We start from the raw sequence: 21,631 nt of genomic DNA, 5'->3' as shown, positions 1-21,631 counted from the left end.
ACTATCCACTGGGTGAGAGAAGAAGAACATGGGGAGCCCGAGTCCCCTTGTCCTGACAAAAGGGTCAATAAATGGTGTGCAGAGGCCCCAAAAGATTCCACAGAGGATGAGAGGATGATACGGACCCCTCTGCCAAAGGAGGATCAGGGTCACAGAAGGTAAAGGGCAAGGGAATATGGAGATCATCACTTGCCACAGAAACGAAGACCCCACCCTCCTGGCTGCGAGGGGTGCAAGGGCAAGAGTAGGATGGGAGCGACTGCTGGGGGCGGGGATGCTGCGCAGGCCCCCTCCCAGGAACGGAAGGGGGAGGGGTCACACGAGGCCCTTCGGCCCGGGGACGCTCAGCAGGAGGGGGTCCCCCTGGTGGGGAGAAGCGCGGGGACCCCTCCGGCTCTGGGAGGCGCCCACGGGGCTCCAGGGTGAGGCTGGACAGAGACTGCCCGGCCCCGCCGCCGAGAACCAGGGACGGCGAGGCTGAGCGCCGGCGGTGCCCCGACAGGGACCGGTCCGGGGCAGCTGGGCGCGGGGCCGGAGGGGGCCTGAGGAGGATAAACTTTCCGCCCCGCGGCCCCCACCGGGCCCGGCGCGGGGGGCGGGGGCCGCGCCGGGCCCGGGAGCGGCGGGGATGCCCGGTCCGGGTGGGGGAGGCGCCGGCCCTCCCTCCGCGGCTCCTCCTCCTCGCTGGGCCCGGCCCCCGCCCGCCGGCCCCCCGCCCCTCCGGCCCCAGCCCGCCCCCGGGTGGGGGTGTGCGGCGCCGCGCTCCGCCGCCCCGCGTGTCACCTCAGGACCCGGCCGCGCTCCGCCCCCCCACCCGCCGCCCCCTCCCCGGCCCGGGGCGCCCGCCCGCCGCCGCCGCCGCCGCGCCCCCGCGCTCCCGCCCGGCGCCGCCGATGCCCGGGATGTCCGGCGGGGCCGGGTCCCGCCGCCCGCCGCGCCACCCCCGGCCCCTCACGCTCCGGCTCTTACCTTCCGGCTTGTTTTCGGCAGCCATTTCCCCTCCGCGCGCCACATCCTCCTCCTCCTCGCGACCGGGACCCCGAGCGCGCGCCTCGTACCGCCGCCGCCGCCGCCGGCCCAGCCACCCCGCCGCCGCCGCGCACCCGCCCTGGCCCCGCCCCGCGGCCCACGCACTGAGCCCGTTGGGCCGCGCGGCTGCCACTCATCGCTCCCGCCACCAATCGTCCCGCACCAGGGGTCTCACTACTCTCCGGGAGGAGCGTCCTATCCATCCGGCCCATTGGCTAGTCACCACCCAACGGAATGAAAGGATTGGTCAAGAATCAACGCCCCCTCCCCACCCACTCCCAGGAAAGCCCGCCTTCCAGACCTAAACAAAGCTTTCCAGTGGCCAGAGCACGAAAGAACTGCCCAATCAGGAAGGGGCCGACACGGAATATTTCCTCGAGGCCGAGACGTGGCGTTTTGATTGGGCGTTACTACAGTGTTTCCCAGGCCGTCCAGACCAATCAAAGGGGGTTCCCGGAACTCGGGAGCGGCGAAGGGAAGCCCCGCCCCCGAGCGTGACCGTCATGAGGAAGGCGCTCGCTCATTGGCGCGTTGGGGCTTTTCCCGCGTGCTCCCGGGGCTGAAGGACGTTCCCGGGGAAGCCGCTGCCGGCGCGTGGGGTCCCGGTGGCAGTGGAGGACGCGGCGGAATCTCCGGGATCCCTCGGCCTGTCGCTTCCGGGGGGCAGCGAGGGCCGGGGGCCTCGGGGCTGGCGTCGGCCGGGCGCCGCGCTCGAGAGCCGGCCGGCCCTGGGGTCCGGGCGTCGCTGCGGGCGGTGGGGGAGGGGCGCGCCTCCGCCAGGTCCCGCCCCTTCCCCTCCCCCCTCACCGGCGCCCCGCCCCCTCGGCCCGCACCGCCGCGGCCCCTCGAGCGGGTGCCTGGCCCGCTTGTGCCTGTCGTTGCCCGCCCCCGGTATGCTCCGTTGTCCCCTTTTCTAGAGGCTTAAAATACTGAAACTTTATTTTGGTCACGTTGGCCATGTGACCCGCAGAGCCGATGACTCATAGATGCCTGTCCCAGGATGAGGCCGCTGAGCAGAATCTTATAGAAACGTTAAACCTCGGCGAGCGTGCTCGGTGGGCGAGGCAGGCCAAGTTTGCTTCGGTCCTGGGCTCACATTCGTGGGTTTTCCGATCAAATATTTCGGCGTCCATCTCACTCACGCCCTGTGCGAGGTGGGGAGACAGCTGGGTTTCAGTCGCGGGGAGAGAGCTCAGAAGCAGGTTAGGATCCATCCTGGGGGGGAACAGAAACACCGCTGCAGCTTCTCTGGAAATCCGTCCACATCTAGTAAACCAGCACACACTGTACAGACAAGCCTAAAGCCAGATGAGATGGCAAAGATGAAAATGCCCCCTCCCAGAGAAATTCAGGAATTGTGCACGTGGGCAGGTAAGACCGGAAACAAAGGAGAGGGCTGAAATCTCCAAGTTTTAAGAAAAGGAAGAAAAGTTGAATGAAAAGCAGAGCTCCAGCCGCTCTGTGTGAATCTTGTACGGTTTGCAGTGAGAACCTTTCAGTCCTTTACATTTTGTTTTGTCCTTTGCTTCCCGTGGATGACAGCTAGCAGCAGCAGCAAAAGGTCCTCGTTTGAGTATTTTGGCACCAAGATTGAGTGTCAAAGTGAATTTTGTGCCAGTCCTAAAAACATGTGTTCTTTTTCTCGTCTTCACAACTGAAAATTTCTTAAGTTTTTCAGAAGAAGTAAAGATGTCCCAAAAGAATGTTTTGTATTATACACTAATTCTTCAACAAACTTTCATTTTATGAGGGTCAAAAAATGCAAAATTTTAACAACTAGGATACAATATTTTATCAATTAGCATTCTTAATACCACCTATGTTGACGATCTGTGTGGTGAAACATATTCTTAAAAGTGCTGGTGGCATTGAAAATTAATGTAACCCTTTTTGAAAAGCAATTTTACAGTATGTATTAAAAGCCATAAAAAGTCTGCATCTTTTGACCCAGTAATCTTACTTCTGGGAATCTATTCTAAGGAAATAACACTAAATGCCAAAAAGCTATATGTGTGAAGGTATTCTTCACAGAATCACCGTATTTATTACAACAAAAAAAAGAATTGTGCTAATGCTGGATGTTTAATAACTAAATTGTGTTGTATCTACACAATAGAACATCATGGTAGTCACAGACATTAAACACAGAAAGAAAAGTTTACCCGTTGCTAGGTGGGGGGAAAGAAGTTTTCAAAATTATGGCATTCACTTGTTACATATGATGTGATTCCAGGTAGAAAAAACTGCATTTTAAAAAAAGACTGATATAAAATACACCCAAGAAATGATATTTGGGGTATTGTGAGTGGTTTCTCTTATTGTCTCTCATATAATATAGCTATGCTGTTTTTATAATTAAAACATATACTTAAATTTAAAGATAATGTTATCCAGTGTGTACTGGAGACCAGACTCTGTTAGATCCTGAGGATGTAAGGTTGAATAAAGTTGAGTGTCTCCCTCCAAGGAGCTCACAGCCTAGCAGGGTGAACAGATGTGAACAACAGCAGGTCAAGGTGCAGTGGCGACACAGGAGAAGGTAATGAATATCACCTGGGCCTCAAGTGCAGCCAAACAGTGCTGCTCTTATCACTAACTTTTTTTGTTTTGGAAAATGAAGTTATAAAAAATATGATGTATGTTAACATGTAATGGGTTTCTATTTTTAATGAACTAATAATTTTTTTTTGGATCTCTATACAGCCCATACACAACAGATAAACAAAACAAAAGCTCTTTGGAGTCCTCAATTATTTTTATGAGTGTAGTGAATGTATCCTGAGACCAATGAGTTTGAAAGCCTCTGGGCTGCAGAATGAGATGTTTTTGGGTGGACTGGCTGGCTGGTGTCCTAGACCATTCCGGAGACTGTAACAAAGTACCAAGGATTGGGTGGCTTATAGCAACAGAAATTTACTCCCTCCAGTTCTGGAGGCTGGAAGTCGGAGATCAGGGAGCAGAGAGCAAACTGTCTCATGACTCTTAAGAGGACACTAACCCCATCATGGCACACGCCATCCCCCATGGCCTCATTTAATCCTAATCACCTCCTGAAGGCCCCACCTCCTAATACTATCACATGGAAGGTAAGGTTTCAACACATGAATCTGGGGGGAAACACAAACATTCAGTTCATAACAGCTGGTGTTTGCCTTTGCTTGGGAGGGTAACCAAGAGGTGGGTACTTCCAGTAAGGGAAGTGACCTGAGTTGCTAAAAGAGCCCAGTTAGAAAGCAGAGGAGTCAGAAGATGTGCTGGACGCCCCATTCCATCCTTTGAATCCTTGGCCATTTTGGCCCTAATGTTCTTCAAGGAAAGAATGTTACTGTCCAGGACCAGATGGACATAGGTAAATAGTGGGAATATTAAATGGTTACTTTTTACCTCAAAAATATTTGTAAAAGAGCTTTGTTTCCTGGTCAGCTTTCTGAAGTAATTAAAGTGACTATTATTACTGCTGATGATAATAATAAAAGTGCTTGGACTTGCTTCCTTAAACTCAAGGTACCGAAGCTCCATGTTACTGGGTTGAGAGACGAAAGCAAGGACTGAACTGAACCCATTTGAGAGCTCAAAGACTCCTAAAAGGGAAACTCACCAACACAGGTCAAGAAAGAAAGAATTATTCTATTTGTGTCTTCCTTAGCTTAGAAAGGTAAGGATGATATCCAAAAGTCCTGCTTCCAATAAGTTTCTCCCCTTGCCTTTCCTTTAAGTAATTTTTTAAATTTCGAGATCACTGTAGATTTGCATGCCATTGTAGGAAATAATACAGAGAGATCCTTTGTCCCCTCGCCTTTACAAGATAAAAAATAATGAAAACTTGTGAGCTTCTGAGAACAAACCTTTCACTAATATTCCTTGTTTTCCCTATCCTGCAAACACTCATCTTCCCTCCTCCCCCCATGTCCATTCAGCAGTTCTGGCAACCATTGCAATCTCGGAATACCTACCATCAGTATACAAGAGTAAAGACTTGTCTGATACCCCAAATATAAGGAGATCTACGCCTAGTAGACCTGAATTTCAGCTCACTTGAAATATAATTTGAACATAAAAGGCCCGATTTGCGGACCAGTAATCTGCTGAAATTTTGAAATGAATAAGTCGTTTCCCTTGTTCAGTATTTACTGAAGTGTAGTAAGGCAGAATGGACAGTAGTCTAAGGACAAACCACACCACTAATGGCTGTTTTGTTTTCCTTTTAATATTAAAAGCCAGAACAGGGACTTCCCTGGCGGTTCAGTGGTTAAGACTTCGCCTTCCGGTGCAGGGGGTGCGGGTTCAATCCCTGGTTGGGGAGCTAAGATCCCACATGCCTTGAGGCCAAAAAACAAAAAAACATAGAACAGAAGTAATATTGTAACAAACTCAATAAAGACTTTAAAAATGGTACACATCAAAAAAAACTTTTAAAAAAATAATAATTAGGGCTTCCCTGGTGGCGCAGTGGTTGAGAGTCCGCCTGCCGATGCAGGGGACACGGGTTCGTGCCCCGGTCGGGGAAGATCCCACGTGCCACGGAGCGGCTGGGCCCGTGAGCCGTGGCCGCTGAGCCTGCGTGTCCGGAGCCTGTGCTCCGCAACGGGAGAGGCCACAGCAGTGAGAGGCCCGCGTACCGCAAAAAAAATAATAATAATAATAATTTTAAAAAATACTAGAACAGCACATTATCCATCGCAATAGGAGTTTCAAGAGATGTTTTTAATAGAATACTACTCAGCCATGAAAAGGAATGAAATAATGCCATTTACTGCAACATGGATGGAACTAGAGATGATCATACTAAGAGAAATAAGTGAGAAAGAGAAAGACAAATATATGATGTCACTTATATGTCGAATCTACAGTATGACACAAATGAATGTATCTAGGAAACAGAAAGAGATTCACAGACATAGAGAACAGACTTGTGGTTGCCCAGGGGGAGGAGGGGTGAGGATGAGATGGAATGCGAATTTGGAGTTAGCAGGTGCAAACTATTATATATAGAATGGATAAACAACAGGTCGTACTGTATAGAGAGGGAGCTGCATTCAATATCCTGTGATAAACCACAATGGAAAAGAATATAAAAAAAGAAATGTATATATATGTATAACTGAATCACTTTGCTGTACAGCAGAAATTAACACAACATTGTAAATCAACTATACTTCAGTAGAAAAGGAGATGTTGTTTAAACAATCATAAAATCTTTCCACATCACCCAACTATTGCATACAACATACCTGAGTGCACCCGCTCTCCAGGGACCCTCCCTGGAGTTACAGCTAAACACCTTTGATAGAATGTATCTCACCTCCATACCCTAATAAAGAGTCAACCCAGTTTTTCCTAGACTTTCCCTTTAAAACTGGAGTGTTTCCCCTCCTTCTTGAGTCTTCTGGTATGAGAGCCGGATAGTTTCTTTTATTCAATCCAAACTCAGGACCAAAGAAATGCCTTTTTTTTTTTTTCTAAAGAGGGAAAATGCTAAAGAGATGGGGCTTTGCTGGTTCGGATGGGCGCTTCATGGCTTCCAAAGTTAACAGATCTAGGAGACCAGCAAGACAGTGGACTCGGAAACTAGACTGCCTGGGTTCACATCATGACTCTTGTTCACCAGCTGTGTGACTTCCAGCAAGTTCCTTCACCTCTCTGAGATTTCCTAACCAGAAAATGGAGATAATAACAGTACCAACCTCAGACAATTGTAAGAATTAGTTGATCTTTGTTAAGAACTTAGAATAATGCCTTGAACTTTGTTAACACTATATATGTATTTATTACATAAAATAAAAATACCTCTGGCCAGAAAAAGAAAAAACAGATCTAGGAGACCAGGATGCCACCTCTGATTCCTGGGACCCAGAGAGACATCAGTGGAGCCCCAAAATCTCTATAGAACAAGGACTTGGGGAGAGCAGTGTGATTGGAGGGAGGGGACAAGAGGACTTCAGCATATGCACAGCGGGGCCCAGCTTGCACATCCATTGTCTGTTTATCTGGGGTGCTTCCAGGAGGCTGAGGGGGATGGTAAGGTTGCTGAAGTCACCCCCAGCTACCACTGAAGACTGGTGAGACCATGTGGAGGGCTCACATGTTTGTTTTCTCTGTTTTCTCGCTTATTTGCTGCAACACGTTCCAATGTAATTTATGTCGACTCTCGGTCTCCCAGGGAAACTTTGTTTAGTTGTTGCAAGTAAAATGACCTGTCAAAACACCTGAAGGGAAAAGCTGCCACTCTATCAAAGACTATCAATAGTTTTCTTTGGCAGTCACGGAGAAGCCAGTGCCCAAGAAGAATCAGACCGATGCTGTCTACCCTAGAAAATAAGAAAGGTGTAGACTCAGAGGCATTTCCTTGTCATTAGCTTTTCTGTTTTTCAAACGAAGTGAGCAATGTATTTTTCTTTGTGTATTAATCTGTGGCATATTACACAGCCGTTAAAAAGATGGGGGTAAATCAATGTGTGCTGTTATGGAAGGTTCTTCAGCTTAAATGTGTCACTGAAAAAAAAAGAAAGGCACAGGTTATAATGTATACTATTCTTGTGTATGTATAGATACGACGTTCATTGCATATATAGATATTCTTGTATATACAGAAAAAGTTTCTGGAAGAATAACAAGAAATGTATTGCCTGTAGTTGCCTTTGAGGGTGGAACAGAAAAAAAAATAAGGCTTACTCTTCATTTGATATGGTTTAAATATTTTTGCCAGGTACATTCATCCAACAAATATTTATTGGGTGCCTCCCATGTACCAGGTACTGGTTCTAGGTGCTGGGGATACAACAGTGAACAAAACAGACAAAAATCCTGCTCTCCTGGAGCTGGTATGGAAGTGGGAGAGATGTGATAAACAAGCAAATGTATGATCGCAGGTTAGAGAAGGATAAATGCTGGGAAAAAACATAGAAGGAGAGGGTGGAGGGATGAAGGTGCTGCTTTAGATAAGGTGAGGTCTCAGGCCTGAAGGAATTGAGGAGAGCCAGGCAGTTATGTGGGGGAGGAATATTCTGGGCAGAGGGAACAGCAAGTGCAAAAGCCCTGGGGCAGATGCACACTCGGGGTGTTGTAGGAACTGTGATGAAACCACTCAGAAGGAGCTCTGGAACAAGAATCCAAAGAGGAATCTAAAGCCAGTTCACACAGGACTTTGAATTCCACGGTCCCAGAAAGCTGATGGAGGGTATTGAGCTGAGAGTATTATCTCAGCGGTGCTGTAAAAGGATCCCCCTGCCATGATGTGCAGAATATCCTACAACGGAGCAAGAGAGGAAGCAGAGAGACTTGTTGGGAGACTCTTGCAGTCATCAAGACTTGATGGTGGCTTAAACAAGGTGCATTCGTTTCCTGTGGCAGCAGTAACAAGTTACCTTAGTGGCTTCAAACAACGTTAAGTTTCTTCTCTCACAGTTCTGGAGGCCAGAGTTCCAAAAGTCAGTTTCACTGAGCCAAAATCAAGGTGTTGGCAGTGCTGTGCTCTCTCCGGAGGCTCCAGGGAATAACCGTTCTTTGCCTCTTCCAGCTTCTAGTGGCTGCCAACCATCCTCGGCTTGTGGCCGCCACGCCCATCTTTGAGGCCAGCATCAAATCTCTGTCTGCCCCATCTTCACATTGCCCTCTCCTGTGTGTGTGTGTTCCAAATCTCCCTCTGCGTCTCTCTTATAAGGACGTTTGTGATGGCATTTAGAGACCACCCAGGTAATCCTGGATCATCTGCCTCATCTCAAGACCCTTAACTTGATCACATCTGCAAAGACTTTTTCCAAATAAGGTCACAGTTACAGGTTCCAGGGATCATGACCTGATATCTTTGGGGGCCATCATTCAGTCCAACATACCAGGGCGGGGCAAATTTTTTTCGGTAAAGGACCAGGTAGTAAATATTTAAGCTTTGCAGACCCTATGGTCTCTGTCACAACTACTCAACTGTCACAACTGCCATTGCAGTGCAAAAGCAACCATGGACAATATGGAAATAAAGAGGTATGCCTATATCCCAAAAGAACTTTACAAAAACCAGCCACAGGTCTTAGACCAAAGTGGACATCCTAAGAGGTACGTGGATTTGGAATATGTACTGAAGGTAGAGATATTGCCCAGCTTTTGCTGATGAATTGGAAGTGAATTATTTAAGAAAGAAATGCTTTGGGCCAAGGTTTCACTCTTAGAATTTTGCCTGAGCAGCTGAGTTAATAGTGTTGCCACTTAAAGACAGGGACAGAGCAAGTTAAGGATAAGAATTCCATTTAGGACTTTTAAATTCTGAAATGTCTATTACATATCCAAGTGGAGATATCAAGAAGGCAACTGGATATATGCATCTGAGGCCCAGAGAGGTTGTGGCTAAGAGATACAAAATTGATGAGTAACCAGCATTCAATGGCATCTACAACTATGGAACATGATAAGGTTTCCTAGGGGAGGGAGTGTAATTCACTCTTTTACTCAATGATAATTTTCAAAAAATTTTTAAAATCATGAAATAAAGTGAATATGTACGGAGAGTTTTCTTTAGCTCTTTCATTAATGAGGGAACTAGTAAGGCGTTGAAACCGGTTCAAAGGAGAATTTGAAGAACACAGGTATATTCATAGACAAGGAAGAATGCTTGCTAAAAGATGCAAAGTTCATTCACATCCTACAGGGCAATGAAGTGTCATATTTGGGGTTATCTTTCCTGTAGGACAAAAATTAATTACATCCACGGGCAAGAATCATTTGCATTACTCTCAGGTTTCTACTTCTGCTGAGTCCATAGAAAGGAGTTAAAGGTGCTTGTTCCTGGAGAATCAGCTCCTCCCCAGAGGGTCCACTAGGCAATGCCCAACACTGTGCTGAAAGGATGCTCTTCGTTTCCAAATCACAGGCAAATTTTTCCGGACATTCTCATTCAGCATTTTTAAAATTTATTTTACTGAAGTATAGTTGAGGGACTTCCCTGGTGGTCCAGTGGGTGGGACTCTGTGCTCCCAATGCAGGGGGCCTGGGTTTGATCCCTGGTTGGGGAACTAGATCCCACACGCATATTGCAACTAAGTCCACATGCCTCAACTAAGATCCCACGTTCCACATCTGGGACCCAGTGCAGCCAAAATAAATAAATAAATAAAATTTTTAAAAGAAAGAAGTATAGTTGATTTACAATGTTGTGTTACTTTCTGCTATACCACAAAGTGATTCATTTATACATACATGTATTCTTTTTCATATTCTTTTCCATTTTGGTTTATCACAGGATACCGAATATAGTTCCCTGTGCTATACACAAGGACCTTGTTTTTTATCCATTCTCTGTATGATGATTTGCATCTGCTGACCCCAGACTCCCACTCCAACCCTCCCCCATGCCTCCTCCCCCTTGGCAACCACAAGTCTGTTCTCTATGTCTGTGAGTCTGTTTCTGTTTTGTAGATAAGTTCATTCGTGTCATATTTTAGATTCCACATGTAAGTGATATCATATGGTATTTGTCTTTCTCTTTCTGACTTATTTTACTTAGTATGATCATCTCTAGTTCCATCCATGTTGCTGCAAATGGCATGATTTCATTCTTTTTTATGGCTGAGTAGTATTCCATTGTGTGTGTGTGTGTGTGTGTGTGTGTGTGTGTGTGTGTGTGTGTGTACCACATCTGCTTTATCCATTCATCTGTCAATGGACATTTAGGTTGCTTCCACGTCTTGGTTATTATAGATAGTGCTGCTATGAACATAGGGGTGCATGTATCTTTTTGAGTTATAGTTTTGTCCGGATATATGCCCAGTAGTGGGATTGCTGGATCATATGGTAGCTCTATTTTTAGTTATTTGAGGAACCTCCATACTGTTCTCCATAGTGGCTGCATCATTCGGCATTTATGCAGCATCTACTAAGGGACAGGCACCCCTCTGTGAAATCAGAGTACATCACTGAACAAAACCCAGATCCCAGGTCTCTTGGTGCTTATCTTCAGGAGACAATAAACATAATAAAGAGGGCTTCCCAGGTGGCGCAGTGGTTGAGAGTCCTCCTGCCGATGCAGGGGACATGGGTTCGTGCCCCGGTCCGGGAAGATCCCACATGCCGCGGAGCAGCTGGGCCCGTGAGCCATGGCCGCTGAGCCTGCGCGTCCGGAGCCTGTGCTCCGCAACGGGAGAGGCCACAGCAGTGAGAGGCCCGCGTACCGCAAAAAAAAAAAAGAAAGAAAAAAGAAATTGACATTTCTACCAAGACTGGAAGGAGGTGAGGGGGTTAGCCATGTGGATATAGAAGAGAAAAATGCTGAAAATATAAAAAGAGTTTGGAATTTTTAAAAAAAGGTTAATTTTGTTTTTAATTGGTGAAAAAAAGCAGTAAAATTGGAATCATAGGTTGAGTCAAAACATTTTGTTTTCCTCCCTACGACTCATTCTTTCAAATTCTAAGCAGACAGATGCTGTGAGTACGAGATAAATGTGAAATCAGAAGAATAATTTTGTCCTGATCTTTTCCCCTTTCAGAAGGAAAATTGGCTCTTCGTTTTTATTGGAGGAGAGATCCATCTGCCTCACTCTCCCACCCACAAAGAATCAGACTGCATGTGTGACAATACTTAAAGGAAAATGAACATTTTAGTAGTAAATAGCAATTCAGTAATAGGTTTCTTTAAAGAGAATATCTGCTAGTTAATGAAAGTGCCGCTCTGGAGTAGATGTGGAACTCCTGATCTGATTTCCAAAACTCTGCTGCAGTCAACGTGGGAAAATTAAGTTTTGTTTCTCTGCTGCTTATTTGGAGAGAAAGGGGGGCTGGGATTATTTCCATTTTAATTCAAACCGTGTAACGCAGAGCCTTAAGACTTGTGCAAAGATTTCTCAAAGCACAGTTTTCTTCAGTGACAAAAGATTTCTTTCTTTTTTCATCTTGTCAAGCATAATCACTCACAGATAAAGTCAATTTGCTCTTCTTGCCTTCACGTTGGGCTATTTCCTTTTACCAGCTGACTAACGTTTTCTAGGGCAGGTTGGAATTAATCATTCAGCATCCTGAGATTTTTCAGGCCAGCCAGGGCTGAGGATTAGAAACAATAAAACCAGGGTTTGCCTTCTAACAGAAGACCTCAGACGTGGCCAGGTGTCGACCTGAGACCACCTGAGTTTGGGAAATTTTAACCAAACAGCCCAACCTTGATTCTTCAGGTCTGGGAAAATGTGTTCATTTGTTACCCTAACTAGAAGTCATTTGTACTAATGATTCCAGAACTAGTGACCGTTTTCTGCTTTCCCAAGAGGCCCCACCATCAAATGCAAGCACACTTCATTGTTTTTAATCTCTGAATCCCCTTGGGCCTTCTAGGGAATTCGCTGAAAATCCCAAACCCTCCTTGCGTTTTCACCCCTGTGGCTCGAAACCCTGAGTGTTGATTCTTCATTGGGCATCTTCAAGTGACCCGAAACACCATGTTCTTTCCACCAGGGTGGTGTCTTAATTGGCCCCTTCTGCAGAGCCAGCCTCCATCTGCCTGTGCTTCTAAAAACAACGGGCCCCCTTGTCCTTCTCACATCTGGTGCTTCAAGACCAAAAGTCAGAGTGCGGGCCCCAGCACACGGGAGCAGCAGGCTGGGACCAGCCAGCGCTTTTAGGCTGGTTGGACAGGGCTCTGGAACAAATGTCAAGGGATATTTGCTGCAAAGAGGCTCCAGAAATAATGTAAAATTGTTCTGTCCTTTTAAAAATGGAAAATGCCTTGGCAGGGTGATATATTATCTGCCTGGCTGCATTTTCTCTCTGTCTCCGTCAAGGCTTGAAAAGTACTGGTACCTCTGCCTTTTCAAGCGGAGCTCAGTGTGACTGGACCACATCTAATGCTTCTACGATGCAAATGAAGATTGAAACTGTTGTTTCCTTTGATGTGTGTGACTAAATGCTTAAAGAGGATATTTTCTTTTCGATCCTCCAGTGGATAGAGCCTCTTTAAAAATACCTGTTGGCTCCCTCTTCCCATTGGCAATGGAAGTGATTCCTGCGCTGGAGTCTGGGTACCGTCATGATGAATGCCTTGCTCTGGGAAGGATCCCCTGCCCATGTTTGCGATGATTGTTGAAGTCCTAGAGGGAATTAAGAAGCGTGAAAGGCACATTAATGATGGGTACCTGCAATGAACCACTCAGGCTCGCCTGAGAAAGTCCGGAGAGCACATTCTGAGAGCAAAGTTGGGGAGGCAGATGAGTCACGGCCAGATTCTCTAGCTCTTTCTGGCACCCAGTAGCATAAAGGACCGGGGAAGCAGGTGGAGCTGCTGATGGAGAGAGAAGCCAACCCACACGCTGGTCATTCCGTCTCCCCCCTCATCTTCCCTGCCAAGAGGGGATCTGATCCTAAACAGCGCCGGTAGCATCCAGGCTCTTCGCTGAATCTGGGTGGTCTCTGGAAACACACAAACGCAGGCAAGGAAATCAATAACTCTGAGCGCCGTCACAGTCGTCAGCCTGCAAATCGGCTGTGCTGGGCATTTTGAACCACTTTCATAATGAAGAGAAGCATAATTAGAATCCACCTCTGTTCCTTTTTCTTGCACATCCATGTCAGCAAGGCAATCTACAACAAAGCTTATGTTTAAAAGCAAAAGCACACAAACAAACATTTGGAACTTGTGATTTGGATCGTTTAATTTACTTTTAATGTCTCTTCTTTCCCCCTTTTCTCTAGTAAATGTTCACAGTGTCTCACCTGGAGAAGACAGTGGAGAGCAGGTCATTTTGGACATGGTAGCTCCAGGATAACAGGGACTTTGCCACAGGTACTGCTGTGTGCCTGACACCTAGATTGGACCAGGCACAGGACACTGTGCAGTAAATACTGAATGAATGAATGAATGAGTGAGTGAGTGAACACTCAGCCCGGCCCTATCCAAAGGAACCAAGTCGTTGCAGAGGCAGGAAATTCACATAGAGGAGAAGACAGCCCTTGAATGGATGCTGTATTCATCTGCTCAGGCTGTGATAACAAAGTACCACGGACAGGGTGGTACATTCCTCTACACCCAAGCATTCACGGTGTCTCTCTTGTGTGTCCAGATTTCCTCTCCTTATGAGGACAACAGTTATATTGAATCAGGGCCCACCCTAATGACCTCATTTTAACATCATCACCTTTTTTGAAGCCCTACCTCCAAATATAATCACGTTCTGAGGTACCCGGCATTAGGACTTCAGGAAACGAATTTCAGGGGAGCACAATTTAGCCCATAACTTACATGGGCTATTCTCACACTAACATTCAACACTTCGGTGCTTCTTAAAAGAGCATTGGTCCCATTTCCTGCCATATTAACTAAGACTACATTTCCCAGGTCTTTCATCCCACACTCAGCAAAACACGTTATACAAGTATCCCTTCAACGTAAACCCGGGTGCACTTTGTCTTTTAAGATCCTGGTTTTCTATCAGCTTTCATCTGTGTCCTGAGAGGCAGTAGGGCATGTTCTCAGGTGCTGGTGCCCTCCTGCCTGTGCCCTCACCTGGGGCAGGTCACGCAACATTGCTGGGCCCCAGTCACCTCATCTTCAGAAAAGGCTTAGTAATCCCTGCCCTGCCTGCCTCATAGCATCACTGTGATGGTCCCACGATGTCATGTTTCCATGTTAAACTGGGTGCACGTGCCTGCAGAGGTGTATAAATCTCTGAATACACAAACACATCTTTCTAGAGCAACTGTTTCAAAATATGATCTTTATATTAAAATAAGCACAGATGCACTAGGAAGCAGAATGGAAAATTGGTGTGAAAGGCAAATAAAACTGAAGGTTTCAAATAAATCGTGTCCTTGTTGCCACCTAGACATTTCTGCCACCCCAAGTACTTGGGTAAGAACAGTTTCAGCGGTGTTGGTTATGCCCGTGAAGATATATGAGGCTGCCCTCCATGCATCAATATGGAACAATTGTTGAGATATATTAAAAAGTGAAAAAATCCAGGTGCAGAACAAGGTGATCCCATTTGTTTAAAAAAGAAAGATGTGGGGGGGGGGCATTTATAAACGCATGTGAATGCCGAGCGCACTTCGGAGTGATACCCAGGAAAGTGGTGACAGGGGGTTACCTCTGAGATAAAGACCTGGGGTCCGGAGACAGGGGTGGGAAGAAGGCTTCTCATCATAAACCCTATCTGATTTTTTTAACATATACATGCTACCTATTTTTAAAACACATTGGGTTTTTTTTTCAATAAGTTATTTTATTAATTAAGTAAAACTCAGAAAGTCAGTGGGAGTAGCAATACATTTGGCAGGGCAGTTACAAATAAAAACACATTGTTTTTAAAAGCAGCAATTCTGCTTTTAAAACGAATTCACGGGGACTTCCTTGGCGGTCCAGTGGTTAAGACTCCGTGCTTCCAATGCATGGGGTGTGGGTTTGATCCCTGATAGGGGAACTGAGATCTCACACTCTGCGTGACACAGCCAAAAAATAAATAAATAAAAAGAATATTGCTACCATGAAAGCAAGAGAAATGACTATTTTAAAATAAATAAATAAAAATAAAATGAATTCACTATTATTATTCAAATGATAGTTATCTTCTGAAGAAAAAGCAAATACTGGACAATAATTATTAAATATAATTAAATAATTAATAATAATATAATTAAATAATTATTAAATATCATTGAATTACTTAATAGTGAAATTAAACATTTAAATTCCCATCTGTGAATTACTTCTCTGCTATTTCTTCCCTTGTCCAGGAAAAAAAAAAATTGCATCCAATTTCACATCATGCGAGATTCTGCCTACACGTAACATTTAATCATCAAGTTTAGTTCTAAAACAACAAAAATTGAATCATTAATTTCTTTAGTAGAAGCCTACGTGATATGTATGCATAACAGGGACACTGGTGTCAGGTGATCACGAATAAATAAAGATGGTATGAGATGCATGCCGTCCACTCATTCATTCATATATTAAACAAGCACTAGTTGGGCACATACTCTGACACCAAGCACTATGGACCTGGGAATCCAGAAGTAGATAAAAATTTTAAAAAAAGTTTTGCCCCTGTTGTCCTCATCTATTCTAGTCCAGTGATAGAGACAGAAGAAAATACGTGATTACATCTCAGGGTGAGAAATGTTTGCTCGAAGGAGTCTGGAATAGCCAGTAATGGTCATATGGGGGCCAGGATGAAAAACATGGACTTTGGAATAAAGTGACTTCGAAGTTGCTCCCCTAAGCCTCAGTTTACTAAGTAACAGTAAGGAGTTAACGATAGGGTTGGTGAGAGTGTCAAAGGATTAAAAACAAAGTTTAAAGGACAAAGTGCTTATAAACCACACACCCCTGTGCCTGACACAAATATTAGCTTTTTCAAATGCTTTTTAATTCCTGTTTTTCGTAGATGATTGGACATACAAGTCCAGAGCTCAGGAAAATCTGGATTAGGGATAAGGATTTGAGAATCCACACCGTCCAAGCAGGAGGTGAAGTCAGGGTGTCGATGAAGTTACAATGAATATACAATGAGTGGATGGAATTTATGAGCATATGGAGGTTAGGAATTATAAGGAGTACATGAGTATATAGAATGAGAGAGCTTGGATGAAGCCCTGGAAAATGCTAGCATGAATGAGGGGAGAAAACAACCAGAAAAGTAGAAAAGAAAACCCAAAAAATGTGGAGGAAAAGAGGGAAGGGGAAGTGTCTCTATGGACACTTCCTTTGAGAAGGAAGTGTCCATAGAGAAAAAAGTCACAGAAAAGTCAGGTTAGAACCATTTCACAACCATTAGATTGACTATTATCAAAAGAGAGAAAAAAGAAGAACAGAATAACAAGCGTTGGCAAAAATGTGGAGGAACGGGAACCCTTGTACATTACTGGTGGGAGCGTAAAACAGTGCAGTTGCTGTGGAAAATAGTACGGGGGCTCCTCAAAAAATCAAACATAGAATGATCATAGGATCCAGCAATTCCACTTCTGGGCATATACCCCAAAGGTTTGAAAGCAAGGACTTGAACAGGTATTTGTACACCCATGTTTATAGTAGCTCTCTTCACAATAGACAAAAGGTAAAAGCCACCCAAGTGTCCATCAATGGATGAATGGATAAACAAGACATGGTATTCATACAGTGGAATACCATTCATCTGTCAAAAAAGAATGAAATTCTGACGTGCTACAAAATGGATGAATCCTCAGGCTATTACGCTACGTCACAAATAAGCCAGTCACAAAAAGAAAGATATTATAGGATTCTACTTATATGAGGTCCCTAGGGTAGTCAGATGCATAGAGATAGAGAATAGAAGGGTGGCTGCCAAGGGCTGAGGAGAGGGAAAAATGGAGAATGAGTGTTTAATGGGTGCAGAGTTCAACTGGGGAAGATGAAAGGTTCTGGAGACGGATGGTGGCGACAGTTGCACAACAATGTGAATGTGCTTAATACCACTGAGCTGTACACTGAAAAATGGTTAATTTTAAATAGTGCTGCTATGAACAGTGGGATGTGCAAGTCTTTTCAAATTAGAGTTTTATCCAGATAATATGCCCAAGAGTGGGATTGCTGGATGATATGGTAACTCCATTTTAGTGTTTTTTTTTTAACATCTTTATTGGAGTATAATTGCTTTACAATGGTGTGTTAGTCTCTGCTTTATAACAAAGTGAATCAGTTATACATATGTCCCCATATCTCTTCCTTCTTGCATCTCCCTCCCTCCCACCTCCCTATCCCACCCCTCTAGGTGGTCACAAAGCACCGAGCTGATCTCCCTGTGCTATGGGGCTGCTTCCCACTAGCTATCTACCTTACGTTTGGTAGTGTATATATGTCCACGCCTCTCTCACTTCGTTCCAGCTTACCCTTCCCCTTCCCCGTATCCTCAAGTCCATTCTCTATCAGGTCTGTGTCTTTATTCCTGTCTTGCCCCTAGGTTCCTCATGAGAGTGAAGTAGGTCAGAAAGAGAAAAACAAATACCGTATGCTAACACATATATATGGAATCCATTTTAGTTTTTTAAGGAACCTCCATACTGCTTTCCATAGTGGCTGAACCAGTTTCCATTCCCACTAACAGCAAGCAACTTAAATGTCGATCAACAGATGAATGGCTAAAGAAGACTTAGCCATAAAAAAGAATGAAATAATGACATTTGCAGCAACATGGTTGGACGCAGACATTATCACACTAAGTGACGTAAGCCAGAAAGAGAAAGACAAATACCATGTGACATCACTTATATGTGGAATCTAAACTATGATACAAATTAACTTACTTACAAAACAGAAACAGACTCTCAGACATAGAAGACAAATATTGGGGCCTTCCCTGGTGGCTCAGTGGTTAAGAATCCACCTGCCAATGCAGGGGACACGGGTTCGAGCCCTGGTCTGGGAAGAGCTGTGGAGCAACTAAGCCCGTGTGCCACAACTACTGAGCCTGTGCTCTAGAGCCCGTGAGCCACAACTACTGAACCCGTGTGCCACAACTACTGAAGCCTGCATGCCTAGACCCCGTGCTCTGCAACAAAAGAAACCACGCCAAAGAGAAGCCCTTGCACCACAATGAAGTGTGGCCCCCGCTCGCCACAACTAGAGAAAGCCCGCACGCACAGCAACAAAGACCCAACACAGCCAAAAATAAATTAATAAATTTAATAAATTTAATAAAAAGAAAAAAAAGAAAATTTTTGGTTACCAAAGGGGAAAGCGAGGGGGAGGGGAAGGGATAAATTAGGAGTTTGGAACTGGCAGATGCAAACTACTATATATAAAATAGACAAACAACAAGGAACTACTCTATAGCACAGGGAACTATAGTCAGTATACTGCAGTAAACCATAACGGTAAAGGATCTGAAAAAGTATATATATATATATATATATATATATATCTGTGTGTGTATGGAGATTAGAGATATATATATATATAACTGAATCACTTTGTCATACACCAGAAACTAACACAACATTGTAAATTAACTGTACTTCAATAAAAAAAATTTTAATGGTACGTTTTATGTTATGTATATTTTACCTCAGTAAAAAAATATATCAAGTTGGGGACTTCCCTGGTGGCACAGGGGTTAAGAATCCACCTGCCAATGCAGGGGACACAGGTTTGAGCCTTGGTCCGGGAAGATCCCACATGCCTCAGAGCAACTAAGCCTGTGCACCACAACTACTGAGCCCATGAGCCACAACTACTGAAGCCCGTGTGCCTAGACCCCATGCTCCACAACAAGAGAAGTCACAGCCATGAGAAGCCCTTGCACCACAACGAAGAGTAGCCCCCGCTCGCCGCAACTAGAGAAGGCCCGCGCACAGCAACAAAGACCCAACGCAGCCATAAATAAATAAATTCGTAAGAGGAAAAAAGAAACAAAAGCAGAGTCTTGCAGCTACCCCTGCAATCTGCCAGTCCCAGAGCTCGTCAGAGGCAATGGGATGCAGAGCCAGCTACCTACCTGGAGGAGAGGAAAGAAAAAGAGAAAATACATAGAGGGGGAGCTCTCAGAGGACAGTACCTCGGGCACGTGCTTCTTGGGTTCTGTGCGGCTTCTTGTCTGAGACCAAAAAGTTTGATCACCTGCCACTCACCTCCCCGACCCCCGCCTTCGCAGACCTTTCCTCCCGTCCTCCTCTCATTCCCTAGCCCACCTATTCTTACACTTGACGTGGGAGTTCATTCAGCAAATATTTATTAGCACCCACTATATGGCAGCCCCTGTAGCAAAACTGCCTTTGTAGATTTCAACATTCTTATAATGGGAGATAGATGGTAAAGTGCAAAAGTTAAGTACATATATCAGATAGTGGTAAGTGTTATGCGGAACATAAATTAAGGTTGGAAAGGGGAATGAGGGGAGTAAGAGTGAGGAATGGAATTGCAATTTCCAGAAGGGCAGTCAGGGAGGGCAGCCCTCAGGTGATATCTGGGCAAAGATAGAAGCGGGTGAGAAAGAGCCTTGTGGGTCCCTGGGGAAAGAGCATCCCAGGCAGGGAAGGGAGCCAGTGCAAAGACCCTGTCGCAAGAGCTTCCCTGTGGATTGGAGGCAGAACAGGGAAGCTAAACTACAGTAACAGCACAGAACACAGTGGGAGATGTGCTCAGAGTTCAAAGCAGCAAGCGAGCAGATCTGTTGAAGTGGGGCTTTGCTAGCAGTGTGAGGACTGCGGCTTTCATTCTGGGTGCAGTGGGAAGCCGTCAGAGGGGATAGGAGTGCCTTGATCTGACACAGGAATCATCAATTTGGCCACAGTGTGGAGAATAGACACTTGGGGGCCAGGAGGGGCGGCAGCGGAAAAAGCAAAAGAGACCAGTTACGAAGTAATTGCACAGTCATGGCAGGAGGTGATGGTGGGTGGCTCCGGAGTGAGAGAGGTGGGAGTGGAGAGAAGGGGTCAGGCTCTGGATGGACGCTGAAGGCTGAGCAGTCAGGACTTACTGGCGGACAGTATGCAGAGTGGGAGAGAAAGGGAAGAGTCAGGAATGATGGAATCTAAAACAATGATACAAATGAACTTGTCTACAAACCAGAAACAGACTCACACAATCTTACCGTTACCAAAGGGGAAAGGCGGAGGGATAAATTAAGAGTTTGGGGCTAACAGACACACAACACTATACATAAAATAAACAACAAGGACCTACTATACAGCACAGGGAACTCTACTCAGTATCTTGTAATCACCTGTAATGGAAAAGAATCTGAAAAAGAATGCATACGTATATATATAGAGAGAGACTGAATCACTTTGCTGTACACCTGAAACTAACACAACATTGTAAATCAACTAGACTTCAATTTAAAAATTTAAAAAAAAAAAAGCAGAATGATTCCAAGAAGGGGAAGTGTGTTTGTGGGGGAGGATTAAACTCACCACTGGACGCCGGATCATCCTCTGGACCAAATGCCTGCCCTGGGGGAGCTAGGTCCTTCCCAGCATCCTTCCTCCAGCTTCATTTAGGAGATGTGAGCTTGGAGTTCCAAAGTCCATAATCAAGAGTCTGCTTGTCATTTGTTCTGCCACTGGTGGACCAAGAATAAACATGTTGTCAACGTTAATCCTTTAAAAATAAAACGTTAATCGTCAAGAATAGTTAAGAATGAAATGTGAATAATTTTGTAGCCAGTTCCTTTTCTTAGGGAACTAGAATGCAGCCACAACACAGCCCCATCGTTTCTTGGTGAGTCAGTATCAGTGTGACTTAGGTGCCAGGAGAGAGTGAAGGGTTGACTTCAGATTTTCTTTGTTAAATGTGGACAGTTCTGTAAATACCTGTCCACCTTCAGAATATTAAGGAGTCGGATGTGTCGGAAATGGGGATGTCCACACCCTTTTCTTGTGGGATGTGCCTCTGTATGAGTGCTTCTCAAAGTGCGGGGGTGGTGGGGGCTGGATTCGCTGCATCAGCATTTTCCAGGAAACTGTGAGAAAGGCAGATCCCAGGGTCCCACCCCAGACCTACTGAATCAGAAACTCCTGGAGAAGAGGAGCCCCATGCTTTGTGTCTTAACAAATCGCCCAGGTGATTCTGACGTGAACTGAAGTTTCAGAAGTGCTGCCCCAGATGGTCAGCCTCCACGCCCTTTAGTCCTTACCTTTGGGAGGGGGAAACACTAGAAAGTTGGAGGGTGGAGTGAGAAGG

At 45.4% G+C, this 21,631-nt stretch overlaps 1 protein-coding gene across 2 annotated transcripts in view; it reads right to left on the bottom strand.

The window, feature by feature from the left end:
• CAMTA1 (calmodulin binding transcription activator 1) overlaps positions 1–1,104 on the bottom strand; it is an 890,922-nt gene extending 889,818 nt beyond the window's left edge. Inside the window, exon 1 of one of the 2 annotated variants that reach the window (XR_009519764.1) lies at positions 970–990. Coding sequence is in view for 1 of the 2 variants with exons in the window: in XM_060013510.1 (XP_059869493.1) it covers positions 970–994 (25 nt within the window). In the remaining variant the exon portion in view is untranslated. Of the gene's footprint in view, positions 1–969 lie in introns of both variants that reach the window. The other variant, XM_060013510.1, reaches the window with a different exon arrangement.
• Between the last annotated feature and the right edge of the window lie 20,527 nt (positions 1,105–21,631).

Source organism: Delphinus delphis, chromosome 1 (genome assembly GCF_949987515.2).
Source record: "Delphinus delphis chromosome 1, mDelDel1.2, whole genome shotgun sequence".
Classification (NCBI taxonomy): Eukaryota; Metazoa; Chordata; class Mammalia; order Artiodactyla; family Delphinidae; genus Delphinus; species Delphinus delphis.
The sequence above is the reverse complement of the archived record's forward strand: the minus strand, read 5'-3'. Positions and strand labels throughout refer to the sequence as shown.